The sequence below is a fragment of the Athene noctua genome, chromosome 10 (assembly GCF_965140245.1).
Source record: "Athene noctua chromosome 10, bAthNoc1.hap1.1, whole genome shotgun sequence".
Classification (NCBI taxonomy): domain Eukaryota; kingdom Metazoa; phylum Chordata; class Aves; order Strigiformes; family Strigidae; genus Athene; species Athene noctua.
In genome coordinates, this window is record NC_134046.1 from 6,034,408 (window position 1) to 6,058,761 (window position 24,354).

Below are 24,354 nucleotides of genomic sequence, written 5' to 3' on the forward strand. Positions count from 1 at the left end.
AAGAGGGTCGAAGAGGCTGAAAGATGAGCACTACACGTTCTGTGTTCAGCTGGACAGGGTGCTGGGCCATCTTGTCTAGACGGTGCTTTTGCCAAGAAAGGTTGGACCAGATTATTGTTGAGATCCCTTCCAACCTGATATTCTATGATTCTGTATGTAGCAGGGAAAATAATGTGTTAACTGATGATGTTTTTAATATGAAGACTGCAATAATGCCATCATGCAAAAGATACATAACTAGTTCTTATTTTTACTGGTTTGAAAAGTTTTGTATTTTTAAAGACTGTATTGACTGGCATTTCCGATGTCACCTTTTCGTTTATTTTTTATTTTGTTGTTTTCTCCTATCACAAAAGATGTAGTTAAGGGTACATTTTATTCCTCCGATTCTCAGTGAGAATATATCTGTAAGTGAATGTTTGTGACCACTCTACTTCCTTGGTTGCTGGGCACCAAGATACAGCCAGCGCCCAGTTGCATTGCTGTGATATGGACAGTTACATAGGGAAAGATGGCAAAAACCACACAAGCCAATTTTTTTTTTTTTTTCGTCAAAAGCATCTGTAGATAGGAGATGGGAAAGGGTGAGGAGTTTGGAACACGTTCCCCATTTGCAGTCTTGTATCAAAATACTTCTGCTGCAATGAACAGTTTTATGTAAACTGTGAGTTTAGGTATAAATAAAACAAACTTCCTTTTTCCTACTACAAAAGTACAGCTGCTGCAGAGTACACAGTGCTGTGTGTGAAAGAGGAGAAAAGTACCAAACCTGTGGATGTTAAAACAATTCATAATAGTAGCTTGCTTTAGGGTATATGCATTAGACTATTCTAGGGATGATTTATTTAATTTTAATTAAGGCTATGTTTGTGACTAGTTGCTTATCCAGAACTTTCCCCCCCCCTCATAATAGACCCTGTTTTTCTGCATAATAACAGAAGTGTTTCTGTGTACACTTTCATATTAAATTAGCCCAGATTTTAATTTTACTGTGTAAACTCAAAGTCTTTTATTTCCTGAATTCTATTTAATTTTTATGTCATAATCACAAAATTAAATTCAGCTTTGAGGGTTCCTTAAGCTATTTTAACATTGGATATATACCAAATATGGGTTTATTTTGACATAAAGCCATAAATAATAATTTGTTGGCTTCCCTAAAATACAGCAGTGGCATGATCAGATCATGTCACCTAAAAATAATGCATGACTGAATGAAGATTTCTTACATGACAAATTGTTCAGCATTTGTGTAATATTATACAAATTGGCTGGAGAAATTTAACATATCTTCAACTCTGAAAACTCATTAATGAGAAAATGGGAATAGTTTTTGCAGATGACTGACTTCATTCAAATTGCTGATGAAAACCTGATGTAACAGTACAATGAGTGTGGGGAGACTTTTTCGTCTGCTGAAAAGCTTTAAATATGCTACTTGTGTTTCATTGAGAAATTTATTAATCAGTCTTTCTACAGACAATCTTCTGTAAACTTGCTCACTTAAATTTTGTATTATTCTGTATAATAAACAGAAAACATGTTTAATAGATTTGAATGAACAATTTAACACACGTTTTATGTTAGATTTTTTTCTCAAAGATTGTGCGTAGATGAATTCGTATACAAAGAATTGAACTAAATACTTAGTTGTCTGCCTTGATATGTGTTTTATATATAATTACAGGAACATTCAAATCTTGGGAGCCTAAAATTAGAAGTCCCAGCTGCACGCTAGGCTGCAGGTGCACGTGTGCATGACGCATTTCTCTTTTTGGTATCTGCTGCTCAGTTTTTATCAGTGATCATGATACAGAAATTTCCCAAGACTGTTAAATTTGAGAGAACAGGAGACATAGTGACTGTCAGTGTTGCATTCTCCATCCTTGCAGGGGGAGGAAGGGCTACAGGAGAATTGCAGTGATAATGTGCTTGTAGCCTTGCAGAAGGATTGGTGGTTGGATTTGCTGCTTGGATATGCACAGAGGAGTGTTACTGCCTGCAGCATGTGGCAAACCTTTATGCTGGAGGTGAAGCTGGAGGGGGCAGTGCAGGGAATGGGATTTTGGAAATGCAGCATGGCTGAACCCATGGAAAACATGAGCCAGGAGAGGTAGGTCCTCCTTCACCCTTTCAGGTTTCATTGGGCAAGATTCTGCCTTGAATTTGGGAAAGCAAAGTAAAAACTACAGAACCGTAGCTTTGGAAAAATAGATCATCTTGAGTTTCAAAAGGAGACTGGGCAGAGAGGACTCTGCTTTTAGAGATAAAGCATTCTAATACTAGTAAAGATTTATGACAGTGATCAAATCTAGTAATGCAGCTCCTGTGCCTAGTTAAAAAAATTGTGGAGTTTTTTGGTCTTGAAGTGAAAATCATTTCTCTGAGCCAAAACTTTGAGGTTTGGGTATTCTTAGAACTTCAATCAAATGCCGTGTAATTGTTATATTGGCCAAACTGGGAAACACCGTAAAAACATTTAATCAAGTTGTCAGCTGTTCCTTCCATCATCTGATCAATCAGCAACTGCACGGTGAAACAAAGTTCATGCACTTGTGCTCAGAACCCAATGAGAGCTCTGCCTTTCAAAAGTCTCCTCAAATACCTTGGCTTTTAAAGCTGTATGTACAAAAAAAAAAAAGTTACTTAATGTACAGAGTGCAGTTGGCAAGGAATTTAAGAAATAGGTAATCTTGTAGAAAATACTTTAGCAATGCTTCCCTCTAAACCTAAATGAAACAGCTCGGGTATGAGAATGTCCATTTGTTTTACTTAGCATTAAAAGATTCTTTTTAACTGAGGCAACATGAGCATAAATCTTATGGGACAGATTTTTAAATATTTTTTTTTTAAAAGTGTTTCTGTATGTAAATTTGATCAGTTTGTTTGGTTTGTTTGATTGTGCATATGTTCTTTGCAGGCACAAATTTGTTGTGCCTGCACATATGGTTCCTAAAATACTTGTGTTCTATTAATACATACGTGTTCATTGCTTGAAATTTTGCATGGATATTTTACTAGAATCTCTTATTTTGATTTAAAACTTGCATAAACCAGAGCATTCTGAATAGTATGGCTTTAGTTATTTTGTTCACAGTATCTGTTTAGGAATATTATTTTTCTATCAACATCTTGTAAACAGTAAAAAATTTGCCAGTAGTTTTAATTTCTTTTCAACATTGATAAGTATACAAAACCACGTGTGTGTTCATGAATGATAAGCACTTGAATGTTTCTGGAAAACGGTTTAGAAAAATATTGTCTAGAAAATAATATTTTAGTTGCAGAGAGTGAAGTATTTGTGCATGAAAGGTAAGTTTTGTGATGCTAACTTAGATCGCTTTTTTAAACATATCAATTGAAATAAGGGACTATATGACTTTTAAGATAACTAATTAGTTCAGATACGTTGTAGTGCTGTTTGTGAAGAAAGGTTGATGCCTCGCTCACATCTAAGATCCTCCTTGTACCTGAAGATTACTTTTTATTGACAACTAATGTCAGCAATAGATCCAGCAGGACTTGCCCAGTGTGCAGATTTCTTGGCAGAATTTTAGCATTTTGGGCTGACTGCAACCTATGAGTTGGGCTTTAGCCAAGCTCAGCTTTCTGTCTGAATTCTGCCTGGGTTTGGTGCAGGCTGTTTTGTGCGGTCCTCTGTGCTGATTAGTTGCCTTCCTTTTCCTTCCTCATGCCTCTCTCCCAAATCACAATTAAAAATGCTAATTTGAGAGGTTTTGTCTGTTTTCAGATATTAAAATGACATTTGTGTTCTCCACAATCATAAAGGGTAAAAACAAAAAAAAAGAAATATTTTTATTGCTTTGACAGGATCTGACAGCAACCTGGGATAAGTGTTATAAGCAAACTACAGGAGGTGGCACAAAATTTCTCTTCCTTCAAGATGTCAACTAGTTTCTAGTTACTGCAGCTGTGGTTTTTTTTTTCTCCCCTTTTTGAAATTTTTTCAGATGCTAGTGAAGAGTTGTTTTATCTTAAAGTTCTAATAAAACCGTACCTTTAGAGAAAGAGATCTACCAGTTAAGTCAAAACAAGGTGTACTCATATTTTTTTGTACCTTAGCGTGATCAAGAGTAATTCTCATCTGATGAGAAAACACAGCTAGCACAGAGCAAATGTATTCAAGATAGCTGTTATGTACATTATTGGAATATACTTGTCCACAAAGTAAATAGTTCAAATAATCCAGATTTGGCAACATTTCAGAACAATGGGCTATATTTACAATTTCCTTATATAGTAGCTCCAAAACTGTTCCCTGATGTCTTAATGGAAAGCCTAGTGAATTGATAAAAGTTGGTGCATTTACTTAGGGTGGATTTGGGTCAGGCCCCAGGAAAAAGAAAAATAAATTCTGTGTTTGAGGAGTTGTAAAGATAACAGGGAGTTATGTCTGTTGTGGGTGTAAAGTTAATAGTCTAGGGCATTGCATTTTTAGTGCATTTAAAATTAACTACAGTGATTAAAAATATTCTGGAAGTATAATCAGTTTGGTGTGCTGAAGGCATGTTATGCTATACTGTGGGAATCTTTGTAGTCAAAACATTTTACTGTTCACGTTGGGCATCAGCATAAAATGTCCACTGTCAAATCACTTACATATTTGTGATAAATCAGACTCACTTTTAAAAATAATCTTAATAAGCAGATGTTTATGCTGGGAATGGATAGGGAAGAAGTGAGCATTAGCAGTGTTCTGGCTTTAAAATATTTCTGCAGTACTTCTGTGTATTCTTGTCACTTTATTGATGAAGCTCTCTGTTCTTTTGCCCTAACTCTGATAGGGTTTGTTCTTTGCCCTTTCACTTCTGCCCTTGCTAGTTTTGCTTTCTCTTCCTCTGTTTCAGTTTTCACTTTCCTCCTTGTTTTTTCAGTTGCGGTGAGCAAAGTTCTGCAAAACAGTAAACTTGTGTTCTGGTCTCTGCAAACAGCCAGAATTAGGGCTCCTTTTACCCTCTTCCTCTAGAGTTTGCTGTCCTGGAGAAGATCTTGACCTTATTTTTCTGGGTGACACTTCATTTCATATCTGGAAGGGATGATTTCTTCTTAGATGCTAGGATAGATGGACTGTGCCAGTCTGAAAAGGGACGACAAGATTTGTAGGCAATTTTTACAAATTTGGGGCGTTAAAAAGAAATCCGATAAAAATATGCAGCGAAGCTCTAGTAGTCACTGCATCTAGTGGCCCAACAAACGTAAATTGCCAACCTGTTCTCTAACTGCGTGTTTTTTTACCCATTTTATTTGTTCTGTTGTCTGTGATGTTAAGTAATAGAATTGAGAGTACAGAGACACTTTTAATGAATTTCTGTAGTGTAACTGTCCGGAAACAGAATGCTGGAAATACTAAGAAATTACTAGATGACACATGCTTCTACATCCCTCTGGAGAAGAGGAGATGGCAGCTCAGTTTAAGAAAGTTCTGTGTTACTTGATGTATGGTATGCAAGACTGTCCATTATTGGTTTTCCTTTTTTAATTAGAAAAGATGCTATATTGGTCTTTTCCAAATAAGAAGCAGTTTCTTTATTACATACTCAACAAATAATGCTGTTAAGGTCTATCGGAACTGCCAATGGCACAGGCTCGTTCAAGTCTTGGTACAGAGTACAGCAATATATCATTTAAAGTTACCTTTCTAAAACCACTGTAACTAAGACACATTTGAAAGGAGAAGTGAATTCTGGAGGTCACAACGTTCAGAGGTTTCATATTATGGAGGTAAATTAAGTTGTTTTTTTTTTTTTTAATAGCGTTAATAGAATTAATGTAACTAGCAGCTCCTATACAAGTATTTTTATGTTGATACCATATAAATACTGCATTTTGGAAAAATAAATTGAAAGTTTGATGTCGGTTTTAATTTTAAGTTTGACCTTGAAAAACATTCCCAGATGGAGAGAGTTAAATGAGCCCAGCTTTGAAAGAGGAACTTGTGAATCACGGTTGCTAGGCTCTTCCTTGAGAGGCACGGGCTTTACATTTACAGCGAAGTATTTCAAAAAGTAATCTTTAAACTTGGAGGAACAGTGCGTTTGAAATGACACTGGTGGAATACTGTAAACTTAATTAGACTTTTAAATAGAGAATTTGCATGTCATTAAATGAAATAGGTATAACGTATTAGATGTTAGAATATCAGCTGCAAGACTTGTGGACTTTCATAAGTGAGGAATAGAAAAATTAGGCATCAATCTCCTACTCTTGGTACGTACTTCTTACGTAAGTTTTGTTAAACTGTTCCATATATTATTCTCTAACATTTGTATGGTCGAAGCTGTCATTCTCTTAACAGTGCCTCGTAGGTGTTTGCCCCACTGGAACACAGAAACAGAAATAAGATTTCCCTGAAACCTGCTTTTGCTCTGCTCAACTAAAATGACAGTGAAGCACGATAAGTACGTGGGAGCTTACCTACGTAAGACTGAGGCTTCTGGGTTGGAAAGGGTGGATTCAGGTCTCTTCCAGTTGTCTTAACTGATCTTGGTTGGGTCACACTCCTTAGTTTCAAACCCATTGTTAAAATTAATGTTCAGGTCTCCCTGAAATATTGATGCTACTTTTTGCCCACTGGTATCTCGTCTGTGGCCCTTATGGGCTGGTCTCGTGTGTTCATGCAGTGCTCAGCATAGGCAGGTTCCAGTGTTGTTTGGGGCCCTGTGGGTTTCTCTAACAAAAGAATTTGATTGTACCTATTTTAAATAAATGCTTTTGATAATAAAAAGCTATAGTTTATTTTACCTCCTATGAGAAAACAAAAGGAATTGCATTTAGGACTCTAACCCTCACTGTTCCCTTGCTGGTTACCTTTAGATGCTGCTCTACTGTCAGCACTGTAGGAGAGTACAGAGGGTGTAGAAGATCTTTTATATTGATTTGTATGATTTGACTGGAGTCTTGTGCTTGAATTCCTTTGAAATCAGGGTTGTGATTTTTGGGTGTGCAGCTAATGTTTTTTCTGTGTCGAGTGGTTTTACTTTTAGAATGTTTCTTTATGAGTTTGCGTATTTCCTAATATTTTGATGCTGCTTTCTGTCACTTGGAGCTTTGATTTTAAAACTCTGAAGATATACTTCACAGTGCAAAGGACACTAGTAGATTATTCTGATTTCTTGGGATCCCCAAACTGAAATAGGATGACACTTTTGTTTTGCATCAATTTTTGTCCATTTGTTTCACTTGTTTAAAATTGCAGCTGTATATTTCCTACAAATATTTATAAAAAGGTATTTGGAGTGAGGTGATTTCTCCAGACTAGTGTCAAGGAGTGCTTTATCTTGCAAGAGACACAGAAATAGGCAATCCTTTTCTCATGTTAATGATTTCCCTCCCTGCATTCTCTACAAGCTGGTGTAAAGTCTGCGAATCCAGCCTTGTCTGAAAGGTATGGTTATGAGAGCAGGTTACAGGGTGTGGATTTACAGTTCGTTAGACATTATACAGTAGTAGCCAGTCCGTGTGCTATTAACAATGTAAATAGCAGGCAGTGTGTGCTGTTATTGTCCCATTCATCATGGTGTATTAGTCAAATGGAAGTGACCCTGGAGTATTTGCTTGCCGTGTGGAAACTTTTTTACAAAGGCATACCCAAAGAGCTCCTACATGAAATATTAGCAGTGATTTTTATAGTTTATACTCTTTAAACTCTTTTTAAACTTTATAAGTTTATACTCTTTTTTTTTTTTTTACCTCGCTTAATGTTAAATCACAGAAGGTAGATATTGAAAAATAATTTATTATTCCTATCCCTTCCCCCCCCCCCCCCCCCCCCCCAGCATATATTTACTAGTTTTGCCTAGCTTGTAGTAAGTTGGGTTTGCCTGAGGTCTTAATGCTTTTTAAAATAAATACCGTAGAAATAAATGAGCAAGAGTTGCTACTTAATGAAGTGCAAATCAGATTATTTATTTATTTGATGTAACGTCAGTTGCAAAAAGGTGCCTCTTTTTGGTGACTTAGATTAAGTGTAGCTCTGATCTATCACAGCCATGTTGGATGTCCACGGTCATTGTATTTGCATCCAACTGCAAAATCCAGTTGCAGCTGTTATTGCAGGTATCACGTTTAATTTTGATGTAGCGCTAATAAGGTTTTTTGGAAAATCTGGGGTAGACCTTATTTTCAAAAGAAAAATAATTACATTTTTATGATAAAGATACTACAAAGGGAGCCCTTAATTCTGGAAGCTCTTTGGTGTGGATACGTTCTTTTGTCTGGGAGGAACAAAGTAGAGTCTGTGGGGCTCTACAGGGCTGACAGCGTGGTTCTGCCAGTGGTTACCTTGTGTTATGGCACATTCACTCTTAAAATGCAGCCCACTCAATTTCTTTCATCATTCCATTCCATTAATGAACAAAACCATGGATGTTGTTAAAAGGCACATAGACATATTAGTAGTCTTAAAACAAAACTCTGGGGTCAGTTCTATCACCGAGGTAAATAAGTTTAACTTAGAAATTAAGTTGCTGCTAAGATAGATCTATTACTTGAGTATTTTTTTTTTAATGAAAATAAGTTTTCTATATCCATTTTAAACCTTTAAATAGTGTTATAGATCCCATAGCCACGTGTTTGGCAAGAATGGATTTATACTATTATGTTTGCAGTTTCCTATTTTTTGTCTTCTAGTGATGGAATAACATTTTTAGTTACATAAATGTAATATACCTTTAAGTTGTGTAGTAAATGTTGTATTTAATGCTCCAGTAGTCTCTGAATGCAGTTTTAACTGTTAAACTATATTCTTAAGAAACTGTATTCTTAAAAACAAATTTGTAGAAACTAATTTTGTTAGTAAAAGTCTGCAAGTATGTGTGTTATCTCTGAAATCCACACATGCTCTGACATACTCTTATCTCTGTTTCTCTCTCTTATATAGCTGTTACACAGATCTCTGGCAGCAGATGGCTGGACTATAATGCACTGTTAAACAAATAAAACCATTAGGCATGTAATACTGCCTGGTAAACAACTGTGTGTTTAAAATGGTTTTAAAAAAATAAATAGAAAATAAAGTTCATTTTTGAATTAATTTAATGAAATTGGAATAAAATCCAAACCCCTTTCAGAATACATAAAACATCCCCTTTTATGTTGTGTTTGTCATTTGAAGTCAGTCTTTTTTTATTACATTCTTGCATCTGGTATAAGATAATCAGTCCTAAATCAGTTTTCTAATAGATGTTTTCTACAAGTAATCGCTCATTTTACATTTATCTTTGTAGGAAGATTTTTGCTTTTGTAATACTCCAGCACAAAAATTATCTATTGCATTATATGCTCTTTTTCCCTCATTTTCAAATTTGATACAAATGTATTAAAATTATGATTCAACACTAGTGTCATGGCTCTGTAATTAAACTGTTTTTCAATAATTGTCAGCAGCTGAGAGATGCCATTTTGTCTTTTTGTTTTTAGATATGCCAATATTTGGTCTTTGCCCGGCTCATGATGATTTCTATTTGGTGATGTGTAACCACTGTAATCAGGTCGTAAAACCACAGGCATTTCAATCACATTATGGTAAGTGCTTAACTATTTTTAATAATTAAGGGTGAGGTTAAATCAGGATTAAGCCTGGCAATTTTTTTTTAAATTGATGGTGCATAGATCATTACATTATTAATAATGTCAAAGAACATAACCTGTGTTTAATCATTTTCTATACATTGTAATGCAGTTACATAAAGATCTTGTTCCTTTTCATTTTTTAATGCCTTCCTGAAATGCTGCATACATCTCAAGTTTCAAATATATATAGTGCATTTCACAGACAGTATGTGTAGTGTGTTTGTGTCCATGTGTTTCATTTCTCCTTGTGTATTTATATAGATTATTTTTACATGAGTTCTGTTAGTGTGAACTGTGAACTTGAGCTAAAAGCTAAGCTTACAAATTTTGTGGTAAAACATACTATGTTTCCAATGGCCAGTAAGTTTGTTTATTTTCAGAAGTATCAATTTGTGTTTGTTTTACTGGTCCAGTGGTTTTGTATATCAGCTGTTCTACCAAGCTCTTGTTGTGTTGGTTGGTGTTAGCCAGTGTTTATAGAGGACTGAGAAAACGTGAAGTGCTGCACAAGTTCAGGTGCTCAGTTACATCCTGCAGACCTAACTGGAGGAGGTTGGCAGTTCTTTTCCACATTCCTCTCAAGACTAGAAATTAACCTTGAACAATTTCATGCCAGCATTTGGATAGGAGGCTTTTGATACTCAGTTTTCTGTTTCTTGAGAAAATCAGAAGATGTTTTCTGACCAAGAGCTAATAGAGAAGATGGGCAGCGTATCCTCCCTCTGTGTGTATTTGTATGTATTCCCTTTTTGTCTAGGCCTGTGCACCTACTGATTGCTGTGGTGGTTAAAAGGACAGAAGGTGCTGGGTATGGGTAGGGAGCCTCTTCTACTGTTGAGAACAAAGGATAACTTTTCTTGCATCTTAAATAATCCAGCACTTTGGCAAGAAAAGATTTACTCGCTGCTGCTGCTTCCTAGAGACTGGGAAAAGGTGTGCTGTGGAGAGGGTGAACTTCTTATCCTTTCCACCTCTCATGTGTTTTTGTGTTATAATGCCTTATGGATGTTACCTCTATCCTTGCTGCTGGATTCTGCAGTTGTGTTGCAGAGTGACTCAGAAGAATCCAAATAGGTTTTGCAATGTAATTCTTACTAGTTTGCTTGTTATTCTGTAGATGGCAGTACTAATATTTTTTTAAAAAAATGCACAGTTTTGTGGGTGTAAGTCTCCCGAGCTGTAGGGAGCCAGAAGAAGAAAAGGGCATCAGCTTTTCTTACTCTGGTTGCTATAACCCATTCTTCTGTCAGCCAAGAGCAAGTCCACCCCTTGCCAGTGTGCTTCTTCACTCGTCATTGAATATCAGTTTGGGATGTCCAATAAGCCCTTCTAAAATATCATATTAAATTGGTTCTGACAGTTAAAAATACATTTATGGGGGAGGACTTGATGTTACCCAGTTCTGAGTGTGTTGGTATATTGAATCTTCCATCTTGAGATCAGTAATATGGAACTGGCTCAGGTTGGTAGTGATGGAGAGCTGTGCATATCTGCAGACACTTTGGGTTGCCTTTCCGAAATGAACAGGTGGTCTTCAAATACTATCTGACAAACAGGTATCTGTACTGTAGGAACCAGTATTGTAGCTGTTGGCTTGACAGCCTGATGGGCAGGCTGAAGAAGCAGTTTACAAACTGAAATAGGTACGGCATTGCTTCTTGACCATGGACGTGAAAACATGAGGTGTTGTAATGCTGCTTGTACCAGTGTTAAACTTGTTATGTGAATTAATTCAAACTCTTCTGTAAGCGCTACTTGCAGTTTAAAAGGGAGAGAGTGAAGAGGGAACTACAGAATGAAGGAATGGAAAATACTTTTAAAATATGGAAGAATACTCATGTAATATTCTCATTCTGTATCATGTTGTAGGAGCATGATCTCTAAACGTGAAACTTTCTCTAATGTAAACCTTACATCAGCGGCAGATTCATACTTTGAGAGAAATGTAGGAGGAGGGTATGGAAATGACAAGGTTATTCTTAGTACTTCTTAAACCTATTCTGAACAATGAAGACGCTCGGCAAGGACTGCGGCGTGCAGAGGAAACAGGCGGGGTCATTCTGATGAGAAAAACAGGCTTGGGTGGGGTGAATGTCATTAAAGGACTTTAGTTTGCCAAACTAATAGCCTCAGAAAGGTAAGAAGGCAAGCTTGGTGATTTAGTGTAGTGTTAGCTCTCATTGTTTTTTATCAGCCTTTCACATTCTTGAAACCCTTACGCAGTTGTCCCTCGTTTTAGTAAATTGAATGTAAAAGCTGATAAATATGGTGGGTGATTGATTACCAGGCAATGGTGTATTTTCTTTTTTTAACACAGTGTACTTCAGGAGAAGGAAATTGCTGAAGTCCTCAAAACACACAGTTCTTTTAAAACAAAAGGTACACTATCATGATGACAAGAAGCACTCTAGATTCATCACAGTCAGTTTCCCCTGAATTAGGTCTTTTATTTGTGGCATTATTTCAGGGATTGATAAAGGAGAGATTACTCCAAGTTCTGAAAAATTGCAGTGTATCAGTGAACCTTTTTATGATGTGCTTAGTGTCTTTTAAATTTATTTTTAATTGTTACCAGAGAAATAGTAATCTCTTAAAATATTCTACAACTCCTGGTGGTATGTGTTGCTTGTACTTGGTGTTCTTTGAAACTTGTCATGTGGGATTTTGTTTTCTGAAGTAGCAGAATATGCTCTTTCAAAATGTCACTTTTGTCAGAGGAAGGCTAAACAAGCTATTAGCTACACCTAATGAGCTAATTAATTTATTCCAAAGCATATTCATGATAAACTACTTAACTAGGTAGGCTGAAAGTGCGTTGCAGGACATATGCTGTTTTTTTTCCCTGGACCACAAGTAGTCAGCAATAATTTAAATGTAGCCTTGTTCCTCAGAATATTTGACCTTTTTAGTAAAATATTTTACTGATACAAATCACAGAATTCTTTGTATGTAACTGATTTTTATATTTCATGGGTTTGACTAGAAGAGATGTTAATTCAGAATTAAATTCTACTTTTTGAGGTGCTCTAAGCATGCATTTGGAATATGAATTTCCATTTTAATAATTTATACTGTTGGTATATATAGTGTAATTGATTTGTAAAATTTGGTGATGTATTTTGGTATGCATAATACCATGTGTAGGTTAGTTTTTTAAAGCAGTCTAATATAATGAGATATCTGAAGTCTGCTACTGGTATTTCCTCTAGCCTGTATACAGCAGCTGACTCATCTGGTTTTACCCTCTTGGCCCCAGGTATCAGTGATGCTGAGGATCTGGTGGGGCAGGAGCAGGCCAGCCAGCCGAGGAGGAATTGTTTCAAGACAAATCCTCTGTTCTATCAGATCTCAGCTGCCTCATTTGTGGGGCTGGACAAGTGATTCAAGTCCTTCGTTGCTAGGATTCTTGCTGCTGCTTTTTGAATGGTTACGGTTTCATGGTGTCAGCATCTTCCTTGGGTGGCTCAAGGTAGTTCAGAGGTGAAAGATGGAAAAAAGGCATAATGTGCAGGCATTCAGTCTCGTGGGTGGAGCACCTGAGATTGTTTCCTTCGTATAGGTCATCATGTAAGCACAGTACTTTTCTCCAGCTCTATTTCTCTAGACTTTCTCTAGAATATTTCTCTACACTCTAGGTGGTCATGCGCCAGCCTCTCCAACTCCCTCGTTATGCAGACCCTCCCTCTGTTTTTAAATCGGGTATATTTCTTAAGTCCCTGCACAATTTCCTCTCTCAATATATAAATTCTTACAGTAAAAGTCACTTTGTAAAATTATGAGCTGTCATGCTCCTCAAGACAGTGGGATGTACCTGTGCCCCTTTTATTTCCTCTCTTCTTTCCATGAAAATGTGCTAGATACAGTTCTTGTGCTGCACTGAAAAGTTGCTCTTTGAGAAAGCCATGGTGACAGTTATTTCAGGTTGTTCATGGAAACCCTGAGGTGACGTGGTTTTCAGGCCTTATGACCTTCTTTTTGGTATTTCAGCCGTTCAGGGGTTTATCGCATCTCCTTGTGGTTATCAGCCTCCTGTCTGAGGAGAGCTGCTTCTCTGCAACATCTGGGCTGCTTTGGCTCCAAGAGAGGAGATAGCTCAGCAATGTGGAAGTAGCATCAGTGTAGAGATGTGGGGTTTCTTCCCTCTATTTTTCCCTAGTTTATTTGCGGAGTTGTTTCCTCTGTGCCTCAGTTTCCATGGGGTTAAACTCTCAGCAATAACAATGCAGGCTACCTGTAAAACTTAAACTGAGAGTGCCTGTGAGTCATGTAGTGATTGTGAAAACCATTAATACTGTATGTATTGGAAAGAGATGATAATAGCGTGTTGGGCTGTTGAGTCATTAAAAAGCTATGTCTAGTGTTTTGATTAACTTCCATAGGTTTGGCGTGCAGTGGCAAAGGTGAGCAACCACTGTGAGCTTTGCTCAACTGCTGCTCAGTGAGCTGGTGGAGAATCGCTTAAGCGTTGCAGTTTCTGATCAGTGCATGTTTAAACCTGAAGCACAGGATTCAGAAATGGGATAATAATACCAGATTTGCCCACCTTTTTTGATTTCTAGGAGGTTGTGAGCTTGGAATAGAGAAGGTCATCACACAACCTTGTACTCAGCCTGGAGAGACTCAGAGGGCAGATCCTGGCAGTAGAGAAAGAGATGTTCCCTTGTGTTACTTACTTGGGTCCATCCTGCAAGTCATTGTAAGGTCTCTCCTGAATCTCCTTCATCTCATTGTGTAACTGTACTCCTTCCTCCCTCAGCCAGTTCTCACACCCACCTTTAGTTAGCAAGTTTACTACTTTGGCAGGCCCTAAGAGATTTTTTTGGTGTTGGTGTTAAGTGCTTGAATTTGGAGAGAACATGTGCTATTTGTTGTAATTTAAGTATTACAGTCTCTACAGCATTACATAGTTGGGTTCTTCTGATATACTGTGAATTGAATATGAATTTGTCCTGCCCTCTTTCTGTTACCTCAAATTTGGTAGCAGCTAATTGTTCTGAAAAATCTTACCCATCCGTATTTAGGTATTTTTAAATTTTATTTTTTGAAGTTGCACAGATGTTGCTTGTTTAGAATAGAATAGAGAGAGTGTTTAGCATGAATTACAAAATCAGAGAGAAAGTGTCTGTACAAGGCAGCAGTTGAAGCAGATAGGAAAAGAATGTACTGAATCTTGTTCCAAAGCCATTGGACCTGAGGATTGGGTGTTTGTTGTTTGGTGTGTTTTTTTGTTTTTTGTTTTCTGCTTTTGTTTTGGGGAGGGGTGGAGTGTGTGGATGTGATGTTTTGGTTTTGGTTTTTGTTTTTTTTCCCCCTTGTAGGAGATTGGCTGAGCTCATCCGCATTTTGGAGGGATAAGCCTTCATTATGGCCTGCATACTTTTGCCAGCAAGCAATTTGTTTCAGTAATTAAGTGTCCACCGTTCGCTAATGTCTTTTTAAAGCAGTATGAAAACGTTTCATATAAATCACAAGCATTTTCTTGGGTATCAGTAATCTTCTGTAGTCGTCTAATAACCAAAATAAAACTTGAATATTATGTGGTGTGTCACAGATGTGCTGGAGTAATCTGCCAAGCATATTGCCAAACGTGCACAGGTGGCATTTGGCATATTATGGCTCGAGTTAATGTATATGATTTAACAAATTATCATTGGCAGTTTCAGTGGCTTCTGTTTCAATACACAGTCTTCTCGCAGTAGTTCACACAGTCCCGATTCCACCAGTTGGATCTTAGTCTCTGGGTCCAGCAATAACTAGTTTAATTTCTTGGCAGAGATTTGTGAAATTCTGTAGCTTTTGCAAGAATCATCTTGGCATATTCCCAGAAGGGAATGTGCTCAGAGGTTAGCACAGGATTCATTTTGGGGAAAAAAGTTTCAGCTGATTATGTAGTTATTTTGAAATAAATGCATCATTAAGTAAGTATTACCACCTGGAAAGAAACTCCAAATATATTTTGGGCTTTGAAATGTGTACCCCAAAGCCATTAGCTGAATACCAAATGTGCCATGCAGATTTTAAGGAGCGATGAAGTTAGGCACTGTGGTTAATTGTAACATCGTAAACGGTTCATGTGCAGAAGGTTATTTTTGTAAGCATAATGGCTGTGGTCTTTGTTTATTACATGAAAGCATAGGGAGTCTGTTTGAGAAGTGGATGGCAGTTTTCTAGTAAAACTTCCTCCTTTTTTGTGTGTACATAGATTTGTCAAGCTCTGGTTGAAGACATAAAGCAGTTTGAAGTATCAGCTAACAAAACAGGTGATGCTCAGCTTCAGATTTAAAAAAGCAATTGATTGTTCAGTTTACCGCTTACCGTGTAATTCATGTTATTCTACCTACAGCACTGTATGTGCTGTGTGCTAAAATATTACAAACTTTGGGGTTTTATATTTTGTATTACAAGTGCTTTGGTGTGCCTTTGGCTTTTGCTTAGCATGAATCAGTTCTCATGCTGTTCTGTCATAGCAGAAGACCTACAAGCAGAAATCCTTGTGGTTTATTACTGGCTGAATACAGAATAGGGTTTTTTTTATTCTATTCTTACAGAAACATTAAAGTACTTAAACCAAGTCTAACATACAAAATTATATGAGGGTTGCGTGAAAACCTTGCTCCTTTATAGGAGTCCTGCTCTTTGCTAGGTATTTGGAGACTGCTCTCTTTTCAAGGTAAACATTGACGGGGAATGAAGAAGTGGAAAGAAACTAAACCAAAGATATTTATCTTCATGGTAAAAGAGGAAACAGTGCCATGTTCACTGTTCCTTACAGAAGTAGTTGTTCACCAAGAGAAAGAAAGTATCTTCGTCAACAGATTGAAGTAAGTTCTGAAGAGAACAAGTAGTTCTAATAAAAAGTAGTTGTTGAGTGTATTTTGACTACAGCGTCACTTTGGAAGAAGCCAGCTGGGATGGTCACATAAGGACCACAATTAAAAATTATTGATAATGAGACAGTTAACTGATCTAAGTCAATGTTAAGTTTCATCATTCAGAACGCAGCTCTCATAACTGTCATTTCACATTTTCTGCAGGTTCAAGGAGGGTTGTTCTGCATCAGCTTTTGTGCTCCACATCCTTGGAAAGTTTCCTTCACAGCTAAAAGGGCTCTTTTTAACGCCTAAGCCACTCCTTCAGGCTGGAGCTCAGCCAGAGGAGGTGGCACGCACTGCGAGGGCAGGCCATGGGCACACAGGGTTTGGCATGCAGCCCTAAGCTGAGTGCGGAAGAATGAAGCTGCAACCTGTTACAGGCTCCTTCCACCTCCCCAGCTCTGAATCAGAGTAAAAAAGGGCAGGATTTGTGCTGTTGTGGAGAAGAGTTGGGAATGTGTCAGAGCTATTGAGATGTCAGCTTGGGTGTTGAAGGATGAAGTCAGAAGTAGTTTAATTTCAAAAGCTAACCACATGCAGATCAATTATTTATAAGGGTTTCTGCATTTATTTTTTGGGGAGAAGTATGTATTCTCATGAACAGTGTAGATTATTCCAAGAACTGCAAACCTCAGATGAACACCACAGCGCTTTGTGATTCCAGGGAGTAGTATTCTGGGAAGCTTGTAAAACGGTGTTTAATATTGAACTGTCACAAAGAAAATAGTTTGGGTAGTTTTTGCGCTTTTTTTTTTTTCCTTTTTCGTGGAAGCATATCGTTTCAAGTTGCACAGACTGTACCTTCTCACCCCACCAGCCAACTCTTGAACAACTGCCGCATTTGGAAGAGAGGATTTACACGTAGTCTCTTCTTCTCTGCAAGCACAGCTACGAAGGTCAGATAGGAAATCTCATCAGTAACCATCAGTTCACATTAATTTTTTTGCCAAGACACCACTGCTCCCAGGTAGAGCTGTGCAGCACCTGGCTGGGGCAGCAGTGCCCAGCTAGTGCGGGCAGGAGGATGGCAGCTTTGGCAGGGCTGGTTTGTCTAGAATTAAGGCTGGAATTAAGTGGTTTGCAGTCTGTGTGTGTGTGTCTGAGGAGGGGAAAGAGAGGACACGGGGGAATAGCTAAAAGGGGAAATGTAAAACAAAGAACTTGAAGGAAAACACATATAAAAAGAAATAAAGACAATAAGGAGGAAACCAAATGAGGAAGGTAGGAGAAAATGACCTTGCAGGAGGGAGAATGAAGTAGGTACGGCACAGGTTTTATTACTGTGTGTTGAGGGGGAAAAGTAGAAGAAAGGAGGAGAGGTTTAACAGGGCAAAACAAACAAAAGCTTTTTCACTACTTTTTCCTCTCCTAATGTTTTTGCAACACTGCTATCAGTGTCATTTGTGTAACGTGATGGCATTCTTGGATTTTGCACATTTGGTGGGGGGAAACAACAGTGTGTCCTACTTGAGACACCTCTCCTGGATTTATCAGACACTGACCATCAAGGAAAGAGGTGGATACGTGCAAACATGTACACTTACTAATAGGTCATGTTATGTTTGTTTCCTTATACATCCCTTTTACGGTTTCTTGCTCAGCTTCTTAAGTTTATTTAAAAATACTAATTTTCTGTTCTCTAAATAATAATTTAGAGAGAAAATAGGATATACATGTAGCTTTTTTGCAGTAAGAGGAATGCCCACCAGCTCTCTGCAAGTGGAGAGCAAAGGGTGGCAGTGTACTAGATGGAATGGTTCCCCATGCTGGACCTACATAAAAGTGGTGTTTTGTAGGAACTTCTTTATCTGCTGCCTCAGAAAAAAGAAGCAGCATTCAGAAAGCTGTTTTCTCACCTACAGCAACAGTTCACCAAATGGCAACCAGGCACGTATGTGAGTGTTGTTCTTTTGGATAAACTTGTGACAATATTGTTCTTACCAAATTAAAAGCAATCCAAAACATTTTTTTTTTTTTAGGCACAGCTACAAAGTAGCTGCTACCTAGTTTACTTAGGCATTTTGTCAAGTAATTTTCACCTGTTATTTATTTATTCCGTTTTGATTGCCAGTTTGCTGGCTTTTTAAAGTTGCAGGTATTGACACAATACTACTTTGTTTTTTTTAATTCCAGGCAATATGATACACTTAAAATCTAACATGTGATACATGTAAAGTCTAGAAACTGTGTTTTTAAGGTATTACCAGAAGAGGGAGTGTATAACACTTTGTATACAATGAAACCTGTAAGTTTATTGATGAATAGCAATCAATAACCACGTGATTTATATAATTTTTAAAAAAAATTGCAGGCTGAAATTCACCTTCGAAAGAGCACAATTAATGACAACTTTTAAAACTCCTCATTAGGGTTAATTCAGTTTAACACTAAATAATTATATCCAAGTAATGTAAATGGCCTTGAAGTCAATTCAGATTCCTAAATGTTATGTCGTGTCTCCCTGTAACAGATTCAAACAGCTTTTCAATAGCAGTCTTGGATTAGATCTTGGAGTACGCAGCTCTGTAAGAGCTCTCTAACAATGTGAAACTTGATTACAAATATCTTTTAAAGAATGTAAAAAAAATAACAGATGGATAAAATATTATATGAAATTTTACATAGGTCTGTGATACTATTCCTGACTAAATAGGCCATCGTTAGTTATCTCAGGCAGTAACAATGAAAATACTTCCAAAACCTATTATCTGCTATCGATGAAACAAAACCATAATGTAGTGCTTGTATAGAAAAAAATCAGTCTTTTTACTCTATAATTTATGTAGATGTTCCTCTGGTTGTCATGCACCAGGGCAACAGGTTAATCCTTCGACAGCAAAATGATGTAGAAGAAAAAGCCATCAGTGTATCTAATATGTAAACTCGTGATAAACTTTGCCTGTTCTGCTGCCTCATACAAGTCCTGCAGTGTCTGAGAGTGCTGCTGACCACAAAGATTGCAATTACGTTTTGTTTCCCCAGGTTATATTAGAGAAAGAACAACCATCATCAAGAGATTCTTGTCCTCTTTTCTGTTGCCCATGTTGGTATGAAACTCTCATGCTTTGTAAAGGACACAATTAGACCAGGCTCCTGGAGAGTTGAAGCAGTTCCTACATAACTTGAGTTTTTCCTCGTCGTTTGGCAAGATTGTCAGAAAACCTTTAACTCACAGTTCTATATAGAGTAGCTTTTCATAAGGAAGCCTTCTCTTTTAGCCAGATCACCTTCTTATGTTTTTACTCCATAGAATTTTCTTCCTCCTCCAGGCAGAAGTTGTATTGTGCCGTGTCCTCTGTGTGTGACCCCCGCCGGTTGCAAAGAACCTGTTTGTCACGTCGGGCAGTGGGAAAAGCCCTAGTTTCTGCAGTGCGTTGTGGCTAATTCTGTGGATTAGGCAGAAGGTGTACCCCTTCCAGTGTGCCCTTCCACCTTTCAGTCTGAATCTTTGAGATATTTGTGGATTATTTGTAGAGCTGGATTTGAGCTGATCAGAAGTTCTGTGTGATATACTTTGATAGTTTTAAGAGCTGTTCATTATTGTCCATAGATATTCACATGGAATTCATGTCTCCTTTCCTGGCTAAGAGGAAAATTGGCTGCCTCCTTTGTTACCGCCTGCCTGAAGTCTTCATTTGAGTTTGTAGGCTAAGCATTTTGATGCTCTACTGTATTAGGGTGAAGCAATTGTTTCCCTTCTTTCACTTTTCTAGATCATGATGAGAAGCCTTACAGTACTCTGTAAGGCTCTGGCCCTTCTCATCATTGGCATGGGACTAGCTAGCACTCAATTTTCTTCAGTTTCATTTTGGCTTACAGCCTCTGACGAGCCACACGTAACCATGTATATGCCTGGAAGCATGCCATATTGGCCCTTTCCTGGCCTCTAAGGTCAAAAGAAAGGTTTTTTTAACTGCCGCGGTTCAGTCCCCTCCCTGTCACAGTGCCATGTACTCTTTGACCAAAGGTCATTATGTGGGTCACAAAGCTATCCACCAGCAAGCTTCTAAAAATACCTGTAACTGCTTTGATAGCCATAGAAATGATATAAACCTGTATATGTGCATAGTATTGCAAGGCTTGATGGTCACATCCTGCTTGTCACAAATCGAGAATGACAGCTAGTGTCACTTAAATTTGTGGGTGACCAGTTTCATTCTCAGTCCAACTGTCTGTAGGGTTGACAGTGTTCAGAATGAGGGTGGGCACCGACCTTTAGGACCATACATATCACCTTTTTCTGCGATCACAAGAATGTACCGGGGGAGGCTGGAGGCCTGGCAGACTGCTAGGACATGCTGAAAGCCCTGACTAGCTCTTGGGCCGCTTGCTGTTTCCCCTGCCCTGTCCCAGTTGTCCAGGTGGCAGTGGTCCACAATGGCTGTGGCTGTGTGCTTGAAATCTAATGTACTAAATGTCTTTTTTTAGTCCCTGAAAATGGCATAAGTCTATGGAGAAGTCTTCACTCTCTGTGTGTACGTACATGCTATATAGGTGGCAGTTTTATTTTGTATTTCTAGTATAAGCACATTGTAAGTGGAGTTGATACTAAGACATAAAATGCTGTCACTTGATTGTGCACCAACAAGCCTGTCAAGTTGTTCCTCTCTACTCAGTCGTCCATTTTATTTTGGACTTTTCTGATACCTGAGGAATGTCTAAGCATGTCCACTTAGAAGAGAAGATGCCAAAATCACAAATCTTGCCTGACGCATTTGTGTTTTCTGTAGCATGTAAAACACTCTCCAAAGTGGCAGCTGCTAGAGACAAAAACCTACTGATTTCAAAATCCATTGCCCCGTGGTTCTGGAGGTTCTGGGGTTTCATTCATGATGGTACTTTGGAGAACTCATTTACAGTTTTGGAAAAGAAGACCCACAAGGCCTTAAATACAAGTCAGTAGTACTACTTTTTGTATTGGTTTTCTGCTCCCTTTGCTAAGGCTGGTTTCATGGTGTCACGTAGCACATGGCAGGGTTCTTTCTGTGCACCCCCCATAGCAGCAACGTCAGTTTTCTAAGTCACTATGCTGGAGTTCTCAATTGATCAAGTTTGGTGTTGGCTCAAGGCCCGTCATTCTCTTCCTTCCAGGAAGAATAATAATAGTAGCCAGTAACCAAACAATCTCTTTAAAGCAAAATATTTACAACAAAACCATTTTAGACAGTACTAAATGTAAACATAAGCAGGCTGTAGTGTAAGCAAGCCCAGCTTAAGCAGTGTTGATGTCAATCAGATAACATTCCTTGGAAGTCTAAATTTTTGTATGTCCCCCTCAAAACTTGTAGGAACTAGCAAACTAATCATTACTGCAGCTCGCAACCCAGTTCTTTGTCATCCCCAGTTACTTAGGCCTCCAGCCTGTTCCCTGGGATCAAGTCACACTTTTTTTTCTTGCTAGTCCTCGCTCTGTTAATTGCTAGCTTTGGCACAAGAAGGCTTGTGGTTTGTGTGACTGTCAGGTCTTTGAACGGATGGTTTTGCTCTTTGTTATGGAGAGAGCAGATGGTGCAAAGGCTCGAACTGGGCGGTCAGGATTGGGGGAAGAGGGCAGGAACACTTTTTGCTGTGGCAGTATTAGCTCACACCAGCCAGCTTAAAGTGATTGTGAAATTGGTGCCTGAGACTGCTGAATTTTGAGAAAGGATAAATGAGTTATTTCGTGTGCAGTGGAGATAATGAAGCCTGGTCGTCTGTGGCTTTGTCCTGTGTGTTTTGACATCGCTTTCCCTCCTGTTACAACACCTCCTGCTCTGTGCACATACATAGCTTTAAGTTTCGTGTCGTATTTTGCCTTTTTTTTTTTTTTTTTCTTCTGACTGCCAATTTAATAAGACATATGTATGCCACAGCCAGGTTGGAGTGTGCACGTGATGACCAGCCAGTGAAGATCTTCCTGTCTTCTTTCTGTAAGAGCACTGAGAGGTCCTACCTTTGCTGTCTGAACGCTGATTTTAATCCTAATGATAAACCCCAGTATATTTAGGACCTCTCTCAGCAGGGAGTGGGAGGGCATACTATCTCAAAATCCAGCTTTTTCAGTTTTCTTTTAATTAACCTAATTTAAAAATACAGAACACTAAAATGTAGGCAAGTGGAAGAAGACATGGTAGAGCTGCATTTTTCTCACTTCACAAACCCAGACAAGAAAATACAACGTAAGTGAAAGATTAAAAATTTTCTAGCCAATCTTAAAAACAATTTTCTCAGCAATGCAAAATGTGCAGAATACTTGACGTTGTAGAATGATTCTCCAGCCCCTGGCATTTCTTAACATTCTGTAGTACTCATTCATTCTAGGCAGCTACTGTATGTGTGTACATAGCGATAGCATCACAGATTATATAAATTATCTTTCCATGTTATGTGCTCAGCAAGGAAATGAAGAAAGGAGGGGGCTGGTGCTGTTCTTGACGTTATCTTGAGGAGCAGGAAGCAAACTTACTTCCATCGCAATAGTTTTAACACAGTTCAAGTTGCCCTTCTTGAATGATCTTGCAACAGCAAAGACCTGGAAATGAGGTTCTCTGCAGTGATTCATATTGAACTGCTGCTCTCCCTCCTGCCCTGCCTGCGCTGTCCTGATGTTAGAGCAGGACTTTTGTCCCTTCAGCCTTGTCCCCTAGGAGCGAGCAGTGTGTGTAGGTGTATGTCCCTTTGGGTATATATCTGCACAAGGTGTTACCACAGCTTGCAAGGCTAATTTTAGGCCTCTGAACTCAGGTATTAACTGTTTATATTGAATCTAATGTTGTTGGTGTTTGGGGGAATTTTTTAAATGTCTTTGAGTAGTGTTGATAGAAAATAAAACTTAAAACCTCTTGTGATATTTAGTACCAGGAAAAGAACTTCATAATTTCATTGCCTTATATAACGGGTTGTTTTTACTACATTAAGTAAAATTACTTTTGCGTGTCAGAGTACACTTGCAGCACATGATTTAACTGAGACACATGCACAATCTGTTTCAAGGTGAAACCCCATGAATGTTTACTGTATAAACTTACTTACGAGCCTTTGGTCATCGGAAAATAGTAAATAAAAACAAAGGTACAGATTGAGACAGTTGGCATATATGCTGCTACTATAACGTAAGCAAGCATAAAATCTCTTTGCATTCTCTCTCTGCCTTTGTGTGCCTTCCCGTGGGCCGTTACCATTTTCTCCCTGTGTGAATGTACCGTCATGCCTCTCCCTTCCATTCCAGCTCCTGCCTTGACGCCCAGCTGCTGGGGTGTCTTAGCAGTTGGGTTCTTTGTCCTCACTCTTACTCAGAAGGAAGACAGCTTTCGGTATTGTTCCCTGTGGGAATTAAATTGCCTGATCTTGGTCAGTTTATTTGTGGAACAAGCAACGAAATAGAAGTTACTTGCACTCTTGGTCCTAAAATAAGAGTAGGCCAAATAAAAGACTAAAGAAGGATAAATTCTAGCTTTTAAGAAGACGAATACATCAGTGCTGGTTCCCCACATAGTAGTTTAAAGTCAAGAATTTTGTGAACCACTAAAATCTGTTGGAGACTTACCCAGTTTTAATTACGGGTGTCATGTAGAAGAGTATGCAACAGAAACAAATACTCCAAAAATATGAATGCCTCTGGTACCAATTTTAGCGATGGAAGGAGATATGTTTTAGAAACAGCATAATCCAAGGAAATATCTTTGTATTCCTGAGTTGTCCTTAACAATTATTGGGTGGGTGACATGAGCTGTCAACTTCTCTTGAAATTCAGAGCAAAACAGAAGCTGGTTGCTGTCTCGTATTCTGAGTACATAGTCATGGGAAAGTTAGTATTTGCGGTTTAGGATTTAGTATTCATTTCTAAGCTTGTTAATGGGAGCAGGAGTCTTCATGTTTCTGTATGTTCCTATAAAAGAAGTAAACACCAACC

The 24,354-nt window shown here is 38.2% G+C and overlaps 1 protein-coding gene across 4 annotated transcripts in view; it reads left to right on the forward strand.

Annotated features, from left to right (window-relative positions):
* The window catches only part of ATXN7 (ataxin 7), an 89,280-nt gene that overhangs the window by 39,921 nt on the left and 25,005 nt on the right, over positions 1-24,354 (forward strand). For 3 of the 4 annotated variants that reach the window (XM_074913883.1, XM_074913884.1, XM_074913886.1), the window contains one exon: positions 9,439-9,543. The exons of the other annotated variant lie outside the window; for it this stretch is intronic. In XM_074913883.1, coding sequence (XP_074769984.1) covers positions 9,439-9,543 — 105 coding nt within the window. The remainder of the gene's footprint in view (positions 1-9,438; positions 9,544-24,354) is intronic. 4 annotated transcript variants of the gene reach the window in all.